The sequence below is a fragment of the Sinocyclocheilus grahami genome, unplaced genomic scaffold (assembly GCF_001515645.1).
Source record: "Sinocyclocheilus grahami isolate Dianchi unplaced genomic scaffold, SAMN03320097.WGS_v1.1 scaffold126.1, whole genome shotgun sequence".
Taxonomy (NCBI): domain Eukaryota; kingdom Metazoa; phylum Chordata; class Actinopteri; order Cypriniformes; family Cyprinidae; genus Sinocyclocheilus; species Sinocyclocheilus grahami.
The window spans coordinates 5,176,533-5,189,071 of NW_015505305.1; the positions used below are offsets into that span (position 1 = coordinate 5,176,533).

The window sequence follows — 12,539 nt, forward strand, 5'->3', positions numbered from 1 at the left end:
TATGTACTATTTACTAATATTAAATATTTATTTACTCTTATGACACTGGGCTTTTTTGTGCAACTGACACTGTGTACACTGATTCCAAGTACTGTTAGGGCTGGTTCCCACACAATTAATTTTTTCATTCCACTACTTTTCCATTGTTTTTCTATATAAACGTGCTAGGTGGACAACTTTGACTGTTGCACTCGCTTCTTTGTCTTTTGCAGTGTCTCACACATGACTCTCAAGTTAAAAGTTAAAAAAAAAACATGTCTTGAGACCTTTTTTCGCAATTCCACTTCACACGTCTTGTGTTCTTGTGCATTATCTGATACATGGACTTGTGGACGACCCTGTATTATTTGTTCTTCCCCCTCTTCAGATTCAGTTTCTGGTTCTAACATATATGGCTGAATTAATCCAGCATTACCACTTTCCATTGTGTAGTGTTTACTAAAGCTTTTGTTTATACAAGACATTTAGAGAACATCTTGACTTATTGTGTTCCATTCTATTTATTCCGTCAAGTTTCTTTACTTAGTCTTAAAAAGTCTTGAAAAATATTACATTTACCTTCATAAAACCTGCAGTAACCCTGTCAGAGATGAGTTTAACGGGATAAAATTAGTGACTGAAGGGGGACTTGCATAGAAAATGCATAGAACTCAATGTCTTTAAAGGGTATATGCGCCATTGATAGTGAGCAAAGAAAATATACCACTATTAATATTACTCACTGGCCATTAAACTGTTCTTTGCATTATTTTTATTATTCTATATTTTGGTTCTAATCACTATTTGATTTTTAAAGTAATATTGCTAAAGCTGATTGAAAAGCTACTGTTGGAAGAGTATCGTTGCGGAACAGTTTTATGCTGTTCCACTGCGCTAATTGTGTTGTGCAGTACAGAAATGCAGAACTCTGGATGTTAATGCCCTGCGGGAGGAGGCGTGACTGCGGTGTGTTCATCTAAGAAGACAAACGGCATCTACCAGAGCCTGCTGTGATTTCCCAAGTGATCTAGACATTTGCTTTTTAATGGCTTTGCGAAGACATGCAGAGCGGGCGAATAGTAACGACAGTTTTGCTCTGAAAAGAGGGAGAGTATGAGAGATGAGATTAAAACTCGCTTTTGAAACACAACTTCCTCCTGCCTCTAACGCTTCTGAAGCGGAGGCCTGGGGCGGGCGAATAGTAACGACAGTTTTGCTCTGAAAAGAGGGAGAGTGTGAGAGATGAGATTAAAACTCGCTTTTGAAACACAACTTCCTCCTGCCTCTAACGCTTCTGAAGCGGAGGCCTGGGTTCTGTCACCGGCCAGACAAATGGACCCTGCTTGTCCCGCTCGCTGCTTCACAGAGATGGGATTTACCTGTCAAGGCTGATATAGCGTTCCCCCCTGATGTTAAAGGCTCACTGTAAATCAATTTAATCCTCACCTCCACAAACCAACCCCAGGTTTGTCACAATAAGAAATAATCCACTGCTTTTGGGGCTGCTGCCAAAACATAGACTACTTTTGTCGTAACCAGTCTGCATCTTTTTTTCTCATTCTCTCCTGCCTGGGTCACTTCTGGTCTACATTGAGATGCATTTATTATGGTGGGGAATGCCTTGCTTTTGCATAGCACCTGATGCAATGAGCTACAAGCAAATGGCTGGCCACTGCTCCGTGTGTGTGTTCACGGTGTGTGTGTGCTCACTACTCACTGCTGTGTGTGTGCACTTGGATGGGTGAAATGCAGAGCACAAATCACCATACACGGCCATGTAACGTCACGTCACTTACTCAAACAAAAAAATAAAATGTTAACGACCCCCCCAAACTTTTGAACTGCAGTGTACTATACATATGTAGCATATTCAAGTGTTTGGTTACAGTTTTAATGGGAATTTCAGTTGTTTCCTGACTAAGCCAGCTTTTAAATCTGTATTTGTAGTGCTGGTGAAGGAGGGAAAGATCTGTCCGTTTGTGGCCTTCATTGGACGTGGAGAATGTAACATCCTTCAGGACGTGGGATCGTTGGCAAAACCCGTTGACAAAAAGGTATCAGGACAAGCAGTCATACCTTGAAAAGAGTATGCATATTCTTATTTTATTGCTTTTTTTTGTCAGAAATGGTAGTGTAGATACTGTTTAGTGTTTGTGAATTGCAGGGCTGCAGGATCAGATTTGTGATTGTTGGTAAGCTGGGTCCAAAGCAGTCGTTTGGTGAGGTCAGCATCCTATTGAACCAGCCGTCCCCTTGTACTGTTATCACTGCCACTGAAGTTCATGGTGGAATCATTCAACCAGAATGTCTTAAAGGTCAGTCGCTACACTTTACTGCTTACTACCTTCACAGAGCAGGATCACCATGACATTACACCTCAAGAGGTAATAGCTTTAAACTGACCTTACATTAACTCACATACTCGCACAGTAACACCCACTGAGTGCCCTGCTCATTTAAAGCATGTGTTTTGTATTCTGCTGTGAATCTGAATGAGGTTTGTTTTTTTAACCCGTGCACAGGACTGGACTCAGTGACCACTTCTCTTATTCTGCAGACTGCGCAACCAATGCGTGGAAAACTCAGTAAGATAAGAAAAAAGGAAAACTTCGGTTTTATGTGCAGTGAGAGGGAAATGATTATTATCATTGTCAATATTGGAAACAACAATTATAAAATATAATTAATAATAATTGTATTAATGTTATTATTAATAATTTTAATAAATAATAATTTTATTGTCACTTTATTATTTTTTTTATAATTTATAATATTTATATATTTAATATATATATATATATATATATATATATATATATATATATATATGTTTTTTTTAATTACATTTTTTGTAAAAAATAACTTTATTAAGATATACTGTTCTCTGGTTAGTCAGAATTTTCATTTTGGTTATTTTTTTCACACAGCAGTGTAATTTCATTAGTCCAACACAACAACACAATGGACTCTTTAAAAATGAACTGCAGAGTTAGAGCATTGTGGGAAATAAAATGTTCTTCCAGTATGGTCCATACAATGCAAGTTGCAGACATAAGGTTGTTTCACTTTGAGGGTTGTTTGCTGCGTTTGTTTCACATGTCTGTTTTTCTTTGTGCAGGAGGAAGTCATGAAGGAGTTCCTGACACAGGAGAGGATGAAGAAATGGGAACATGAGAAGGTTGTTCTCTTATTCTTCTTTCTTTCTGACCCTTTAACCCGCATTACGATGTGTGTCCTCCTTCAGGATGTGTGGTGTCCGTGGAGAATGACCAGCAGAGTGAATTATAGTGCCAAACCCTTCTGGAACACTCTCCAAAAAAAAAAAAACAAGCAGTGAGTTCATGAGATGTATAAGCTGTTCTAACTCCCAGACACCCGTTCAACTTTGACTTTGTTCTCAGAAACTCCAGACTCTGCCGTCTCTGTGTTCACATGCAGGTTAACCAAGCATGATAGCACCCACATGCTCTGATATGTTACAGAATGGTCCAGTTCTCTTTGGTAAAGGCAAAATGCATTTGAAACGCTTTCCAGACTGGCTCTATCCTCTCGTATAGGACTGGACATTTCGACGTATATACGGTAGAGATTTTGCTTTATCTTTGAACCTTGGTAGGAATTTTCACACAGCAAAAATGAGCAGGACTTCTGTATTTACACATGACAGCATCAAAAAACATGGACGAGAAGCAAAAACTCAGTAAGACTCAAGTCAAGAGAAGAAAAACTTAAGGTGTATAACATGATGCTGAGATGTCGCATTAATACATTTAGAGTCATGTCTATCCATTTCATATGGTAGTTTGCATAGTAGTTGCAAGTATTACATAATTTGAAGCTGTTTTTGCACTAATGCCAGACCTATCACTCATTTGTTATTAATAATTGTATTTTTTGGTTTGCATCCGTCCAGTTACAATTCAAAAATAAAAAGTAATTAAATTAGATGAAGTACCTGTCAGCTGTAAAGTATTTAATAGGGCTGGGAAAATAAATCGATGCATCGAGAATCGAGAAATGATTCTGAGATTTTCCGAATGCATCGCGATTCTTTCTTGAATCGATTCTGAGCTTAGTTTTGAACAACATGGCACTGCATGCTTTAGAAACGGCCGTACTCTGCTTGTTTCCAAATCCTTACACACACTTGAACCTAAAATAATCATTCATAAAATTCGAAAAGGTTGAAGCGAATTACAAGGGTGTTCACAGTGGGCTGTGTTTACATTGATCTCGTGTCATAAACACATTCTGAGCTGAGGTGAAATTAACATTACATGACTCAGTCGAACACACAAGCGCTCTTTAGCAATCTTCTTCATGAGCATTTGAGTGTGCGGATAAAAACTAGGTTAGAGCGCCATATGCTATTAAAATCTAAGCTCAGAATCGATTCAAGAGGAATCGCGATGCATTCTGAAAATCTAAGAATCGATTCTGCATCGATTTATCGTCCCAGCCCTAGTATTTAATTCACCAGATTATCCCAAAATAGGCCTTACAAAGTGGTTATTTATTATATAAACAGTAATTTCCGCTGCAAATAAATCAAAAACTGTTCTATATCATTAAAGGCACAATATGTAATTTTTGCCGCTAGAGGGCGCGTATTCAAAATAAACAAATAGACAAAGGCGTAGTTTGATGGCGCCGTGACTGAGTGTGGAATCATGGGAGTTGTCGTCTTCATCGCCACAGCCGATGCAATCCGACGTGACTCACGCAGAAATCATGTTCATGGATGAGCTAATGATTTATTAACGTAGTAGAATGAAGCAGGGTGAGGCTGAAAGCCGTCGAAGCGAAACGAGGCCGCTGAACGAGCGCGACACACGGCTCGAATGCAGCGGAGCTTTTATTATGCCACAGTCGACCGCTTCCACTCCTTCCGGTCTTGCATTTGTGGGAATAAAAAAACAGCGCTGTTTTATTTGAAAGTTCTGTTATAATGCGTCGTCACCGGTCTATTAAAACGCACAACATATTAAAGCGTCTTTGGTGTTTCCATGTTTTCTACAAAACAAAACCGGAAATCGAGGGGTTATGATGGGATTGGCAGGCGACACAACGACACTATGGACACGGTCCGTGTCACTAGTTAAAATTACTTATTTCTCTAGATTTAAACATTCTTCGAAACATTTGGGATAGTGTAAGTACACAAGTCAGCAAAATATATAACACTGTTCTAGTGGTTTTTGGATATTTTAATAAAAAATCTTATTGTGCCTTTAATCGTGACACTCAAATATTCCTCTCTGGCAAGCAGGTTTTCTAGCCATCAAGTGCAGATCTTAAGTGTGCGTGGTCTGTAGAGCTGTATGGAGCTCCCGGCGCTTATAAAAAGAAGAGACTGGTGCTTTGTGCGTGTGTAAACATTTCCTTGTGATCCTCAGAAGCACTCGCTATAAATGTTTTTCAGATGTGCCTGTATCGCTCACAGTACGAAACTGTGCCATCGGGAGCTCTCGTTCAGGTGTAGCTTTATAGTTATGGTTACATGTGCTTGACAGGCTGCAGTGTTGCATAATAATGTGTCTCTGTTCTACTTCTGTAATTCACATGCTACTTCTGTGTACCTGAAGTATCAGTAGAGTTTAGATGGTTGGCATAGGCCAGTTAGTCTCTGCTGGTTAGTAACTACATCATTCTGTGATTTAAAAAGTTTGCATTACATTACATTACTTATATTATATTATAAAAGTTATTATTAATATAAAAAAAAAAATTCAGGTGGCCAAAGTTTTTTATTATAATAATAATAATTATTATTATTATATACATGTAAATATAATATAAAATTTTAAAAGAAAATAACATTTTATTTGGCACACAATTTTCATATTTCTCTCTGAATTTGGCACACACTAATCCTAATCTCATGTTTTTAGACAGATGGGATGAGATTTAGGATGCAGCCATTCTTTGTATCTTCCATATGGTACTATACATATTCCTTGACTGACTTTGTATGAGATCCAGCCTTTCTAAACTCTCTGGAGTCATGTGACCTTACCCCACTCTTCGCCCCATGTGCATTCACACCTGTTTCTCATTCTCTGATCATTACACACAACGAACAGCATATACAGTACTAGGCCAACAGAAACACACCCTTTAAAAACCAAACTGTTTTTGTGATGTGATTTGGAGCTTTTATCATCTGTTCCCAGTGTAGTTTGCTTCCATCAAGGGTACCAGGCTGGAAAAATAGGTTAATGTAAATAGTGGCTGGTCTTCGGCAGCCCAGTGATTATTCAGTTTAATGGTTAATCTGACACATAAGCGTGAGGCTTCACATTAATTTTCTTTATTTATATATATATTTAAATACAGAACTATTATCTAAATATAGAACTATTTAGATCATATTTGAAATAATTAGTGTGTATATGGCACAACAGCGGCCAAAATAATCTGATTACAATGTTATTAAGGGTGGTACATGTCTTCAGTAATGTAAATAAATTAGGAATGTCCTCTGTGCATTAATTTGATTACACTTATTCCAGATATTACTAAACTGATAACTGAAGAGTTACGCTGAATGTTCATACAAAAATTGAAAATTCTGTAATTATTTACTGTTTTTGTTATTCTAAAACTATCAAGCTCCAAACCTGATGAAAAAGCACCAGTAGTGACGTCATGGCTGTCGCCGGCCAACGAGTTGGTGTTTTTTCAATGTATGCTTCAGACACGGGTCACGACGAGGCGTTCCCCATAGCGACCCCTAGAGGACGCAGTGTCTCGTTCCCTACTCAGGGAACCATGGTTACATAAGTAACCCGAGACGTTTTTATTACTCTTTGTGTGAGGACAAATTTGTCATTTTTATTATCTTACAGCCTTTTGACATAGCACTCAAATCTCATTCTCACTTAAGTATAAAAATGTATATACAATACTGCTAAAAAGTTTTGAGGTCTGTAAGACTTTTTTTCAATGATTTTGAAAGAAGTGTCTTATGCTCACTATGGCTGCTTTTATTTGAACAGAAATGCTGCTTAATATTTTTCTGGAATTTTAGAATTTTTTTTGAATTCTTCTTTTGTAAACATTTTAAATGTCTCTTGATACATTTAATGCATCCTTGCAAAGAAAAAAAAGTATTCATTTCTTTTTTTTGTGTTGCTTTTCAACAGTAGTGTAAATAAAAATGTGTAACTTTAAATAAAAGCCTATATTCCTATATTAATAAATATAATGCTGATGCATTGTGTTTGGTTTTATGAGAAGCAGTGGTGTTTGGCATCAATGGAATCAAACCTACACTAACACAGCATGTTTAGCAGCAATTTTAAATATGCACAAGCAACATGAGGGTGAGTAAACAACATAATTTACATTTTAGATGAGCTATTGCTTAAGCAAGACCTCGGTTTACTCTAGGTGGACTTTCACTGCAAAAAGTGTACTATACTGTAGTCACTTTAAAGTTCAAATTTTCTCCTTAATTGGATTATGCTTAGAAAGTACCTCTGGAGTCTCTGTTTAGAAATATGAATGAGTGTTCTGAATGAACTCAAACATGAGGTGTAGGAAAACAAAAGACATAAATTAATGAATAGAGAACATAAATCATGCAGACTCCTTAGGGCGAGGTGAGTGTGTGTTTACCATCTGTGTAATATGTGCATGTTTTTGTTTAACCTTTTTTGGTCATGTAGCATAAGGCAAACAATACTATTATAGTCAGATAATGTAAAAAATATGTATAAACACTGGCGGCTTGTAAACAGTCTCTCTCTGGATGGACTCATTTGTCTTCAAGCAGACACAGTAAATCTTTGTAATCTGTGTCATGTATTTAGGGGTGTCAGACGAGAGGTTTTTAAAATGACTTATGGGCTTGATACTAAACACATGGCACTGTGCAAATTATACTGATGGAAAATAGAAACACTCCTGTCGTTGGACTTCATTCAGATTTTCTTGCTGAAATAACAATAAGGAAAAAAGAATAATGGGGGGAAAATAGTACTATTAATCAATCAGAAAAGCGATAACGGCCTAAAACACACTTCAGCGTCAGTGTGACCTTAGCTTACTTGACCGTCTGTTGCATATTGGACACAAAAGATTGTGAGGGCTCGTTGAAATCAGTTTCAATTTGATTGACTGGCTTTATGCAACTTCCAGTGTTAAGAGAAAATTTGTTTTTCCAGAAACAAAGTTGTGACATTCACTGTGTGCCGGTTTGATGTTATGAGTGCTTTTGAGGATGAAATAGTCACTTGATTATGAATATGAAATGATTTCATTTGATTGTGAAATAATCGTGGCATCAAATCTTTAAAAGATGCTAGAGTTTTGTTTGTGCAATTAGTAGTACATCAACTTGATATCCATGAGTAGAAATGTGGATTTTACATATTTATCAATTGGGCTCTGAAAAAAAATCCACTTTTATTATTTTTGTATGGACAGAAATTTTACAAACACGTTGTTTGCGTGTTGTCTGTACTGTAACTGTTCATGTCATTTGCTATTATGCCAATCTTCCAAATCTAAGAGTTAGACCAGCACCAAGCCATGGTATTGCAAGTGACAATGTCTGTAATATACAGACATTGTCACTTGCACACAGCAATTTCTGTAATATTTTATTTATTTACTTTTTTTTTTTTTTTACCTCTATTGCTGCTATGTAACTACCCATGTACAACCTGTTCATGGGTTCATGTTCCTGCTCATCTAAATATTTATTAAGCCTACAGTATACTGTCCTGTGCATTTTATTTTATTCTTATTTTTTATCTTACTTTTTCCATACCTATATTTATATATAATTTTCTTGTGTTTGTATTCTTTAATAATTGCACTGCCCATGGAGCGGACCTGACTAACATTTCACTGCTGGTCATATATTCCCTATATAACCATGTATGTGACAAATAAAAATCTTGAATCTTGAATCTTGAAAGCCAGGATAAACCAATTGAACAAAGATGATTAGACATTGTTACATTCATTTAAAGTGCTTCTAAAGTGACAAGCCTCGTTGCACAAACTGTACTGTATGTCTTATCAAAGGTTTAAAATGGATAGCCTTTTGTGAAAGTAAAACACAAGATATAGTATCATGATGCCATTAAAATTTTTTATCTGAATGAATATTCTCTCTCTTTTTCTCTCCCTCAGGGGAAGATACTTTCTGATGCTCTGTTTTATAAGGGCGTACACCCAGGAAAAGGAAAATGGACTTTTAACAGAGGACCAAGAGGAGTAACTGGGAAATCCAAGTCGTCCATATGAACTTTTGACAGATAAACATGCAAACAAATACAAACACAGTCATATTAGGGGTTGCACAAACTACTCGACTAGTTCTGCCATGCACCTCATAAGACCAGGATGAGAATTTCTCTGTCCAGAAACTATATTTGTGAATACAAAACACTTTTATTGAATTTTCACTTCAGCAAAATTCCAAATATATTTGCAAATGTATTTGGAATAAATATCACATGAAATATCAAAAGAAAAATGTATTTGCAAATATATTTAAAATAAGCTTAGTGAGAAATGTCATGTATTTTCAGATAAAATACATTTCTTAAGACATTTCAAACAAAGAAAAATATATTTGCAGATGCATTTCGAATATATTTCACAAGACGATTTATAAGAAAAATATTTCTGGAAAAAATTTCAAAAGTAATTTCAAATCACAAATATGTAACAGCAAATATATTTATATTTACAAGACATTTCATAAAAACGAGTATTTGCAAATATAGTGAAAATTAACTTTAAAAATAACTGAAGTTCATGACAGTGAAAGCAGCATGCAAAATCTAATTTCTCTCCTGCTCTCCTTCATTGCAACTTATCAACTAGTAAACATGAGCAGTCATGCAAACCCTAAATGATGTATTTCTGAACATATCTGCTGCCTTCATGAAGAAAGCCAGGCTTCTGAATCCCAGGGAAGACATGCAGACCTGTCCAAACTGTTATCTGGTGATTTTGCTGGAAGTGGTGTTCTGGATCCCACTGCTGACACCCTCTCCAGAGACACGTACAGAGAAACGGTCCTCAAGGGGTTTATTTCTTTCACCACAGCATTGTAATCCTTCACCTTCTGCTTTTTGAAAAGCATTTCGATTTTGACAGTGTGCAGGGTTTTTCTGCGTACAGCTACCTCGAGGGATTGAAAATAGAGAATCAGAAGGATGCAATTAAACCCACTTGGATCGACAAAATGGCATGATCCCCAGGTGCGTGTGCTTAACCTAGCCAAGGGTGAATCAAACCTGTGGGTGGCCACCAATCCACAAAGATCCAGCCATCACTGACTTCTGCCGACATATCTGTAGCCTTTCATATGAAGCCTTGTGCTCTCCCTGTCACAGTTTCTCATGTCAGAGTCACAATAGTTACAAAGGTGCAAATAAGCCTGTCAGTTGCCATTCTCCAAGCATGTGAGTGTGTGAATGTGTTTCATATTGTGTTGTCAGGTTAGGCCTGGATGAGTAGCCTATTTGCAGACGAGCTCTAAGAAAGGGAAATTGTATTTTTAACATCAACATATATAGTAAAGACAACAAAATGCTCTTAAATTATTGTCGTATCAACCAGACTGCCATGTCTTGCATGCATGCTATAAACTTTGGTGATTTAGCTCTTAAGCTAAATACTGTTGTAACTGCCTTGTGTCAGCTCATATCTGACAGGCCTTAAATTAATAAAATATTCTAGGCTTGGAGTTTCCATACAGATTTAAGTCTGTTTAGGTCCGGGGAACTTTAACTGCCCCCAGGAATGAACGCAAATGAATAATTTTGGTCACTTTGTGATGCTGTGATTTCACTTGTCTTGATTACTGTTCTTCACATGACTCAGTCCCATCTGTTCCAGTCATATCATGTTCCAATACGCGATATATCACGGAAGGTTGAGACTTCCTGTAATTTTAGATTCTGTCAGACTCTGAAGTGCCGTCATTGGTCTCTACCTCGCACATCTGGAAGCGTACGTCAATAATAAAAATAAGAGTCTTGTGTTCACATTGATTTTACTTTATAGCACTGTAATATACTTAAAAAAAAAAAGAAATAGAAATTAACTGCATTCTCATTGTCAATATCAGTCAACATTTTAGAGATAATAAATATTTATACATAATATATATTTTATTACTGTACACTACCATTCAAAAGATTGGGGTACAGTAACTTTTTATTTTTTTATTTTTGGGGAAAGAATTGTATACTTTTATTCAGCAAGGATGCATTCAGTTGGTCTAATTTTACAATGTTACAAAATATTTCTATTTCAAATACATTTTGTAACAGCTCCTGAAACTTAAGCATTGCATCACAGGAATAAATGACATTTTGGAATATATTAGAATAGAAAATTTTTTTTTTTAAATTGTAATAATATTTCACAATATTACTGTATTTTTGATTAAAATAAATAATTGAGCATAAGAGACTTAAATCAGAAACAAAAATAATAATAATCTTACTGACCCCAGACCTTTGGACTGTACTCTATGTCAGGTTGATGTGTTTGTAAAGAAATGTATTTAGTCTTTCTTGTCTCATCTGAATTAAAATGTCTATTTAAAAAAAAAAAACCTGGTTGCATTTAGCTCAAGAACATTAACAGCTCTTCAAGGTGCTTAGAATGCCCTAAAATAAAATTGTGTTGCTTTGAAGTCCATTTCTTTTAGTAATTTTTGCTACTATAGTCATGTTGACAAAAATTCATTTTATTTAAAAATACTGATGACTCATCCTGCACTACACAGATTTCTGTCCAATCAGATGCTTTCTAGAATGTGAATGCCCCTCCCACACAAACCACAGCATGGTTTATGGCTGATACTGAACCATAAATCAACTAAATCTGATTAATTGCGTAAAAAGGCACAAGCCATTAGAAATGTCCTATATTAATACAGGAAAGTAAACAGATTTTATTGCCCACTGATGAACACAGAAAATGCAATATTCAAAAATAATATGTTTCTTGGAGTGAGCATTGAGCTCTGTGTTTACTTAAAACTTCTATTTCTGTACTTTGAAGGAGAAATCAGCCACATTTTATGAGCAGACAGACAGCATTATGAGCAGGGTTGGTGTGGAACTGCCATTGTGTCACAGACAAAAGTTCCCAATTCAATATTTTCTTTGTTCATTAAGTCTGGAAATGCAAAGTCAGGCAGTCATTTAGGAGCTTGTATGAGGAGCAGTGGTTAATGCACCAGGGCCTACAAATTAGAAAAGAAGGACAGAGAGAGATTGATTTACCAGCAGCCCCACTGATCAAATCCATTGAAGGATTCAAAAATAATTAAAAAGTCAGAGAAACAAAGGAAGACAAATCTTAATAACCCGCCTTTGTGTTAATTTTCTCCATACACATTTGTTGTTGTCCCTCGCAGTCAATAAATAGCAAGGGGAGGGGGAAAGTAATGTAGAATTAGCTCAAGATAAAGGAGTATTTGCTTTCACTCTTGGCTCTTTTCCTGCATTTATATACTCAATGGTGATTCTTCATTGGAAATATACTTTAATCTCAAACTTAATTGTGTTCCCAAGAAACAT

The 12,539-nt window shown here is 36.2% G+C and overlaps 1 protein-coding gene across 1 annotated transcript in view; it reads left to right on the forward strand.

The window, feature by feature from the left end:
• cnbd1 (cyclic nucleotide binding domain containing 1) overlaps window positions 1–9,237 on the forward strand; it is a 59,654-nt gene extending 50,417 nt beyond the window's left edge. The window contains exons 10-14 of the mRNA XM_016279027.1: window positions 1,927–2,033; window positions 2,144–2,294; window positions 2,502–2,566; window positions 3,095–3,157; window positions 9,124–9,237. Of these exons, the coding sequence (XP_016134513.1) occupies window positions 1,927–2,033; window positions 2,144–2,294; window positions 2,502–2,566; window positions 3,095–3,157; window positions 9,124–9,237 (500 nt within the window). The remainder of the gene's footprint in view (window positions 1–1,926; window positions 2,034–2,143; window positions 2,295–2,501; window positions 2,567–3,094; window positions 3,158–9,123) is intronic.
• Window positions 9,238–12,539: the final 3,302 nt, after the last annotated feature.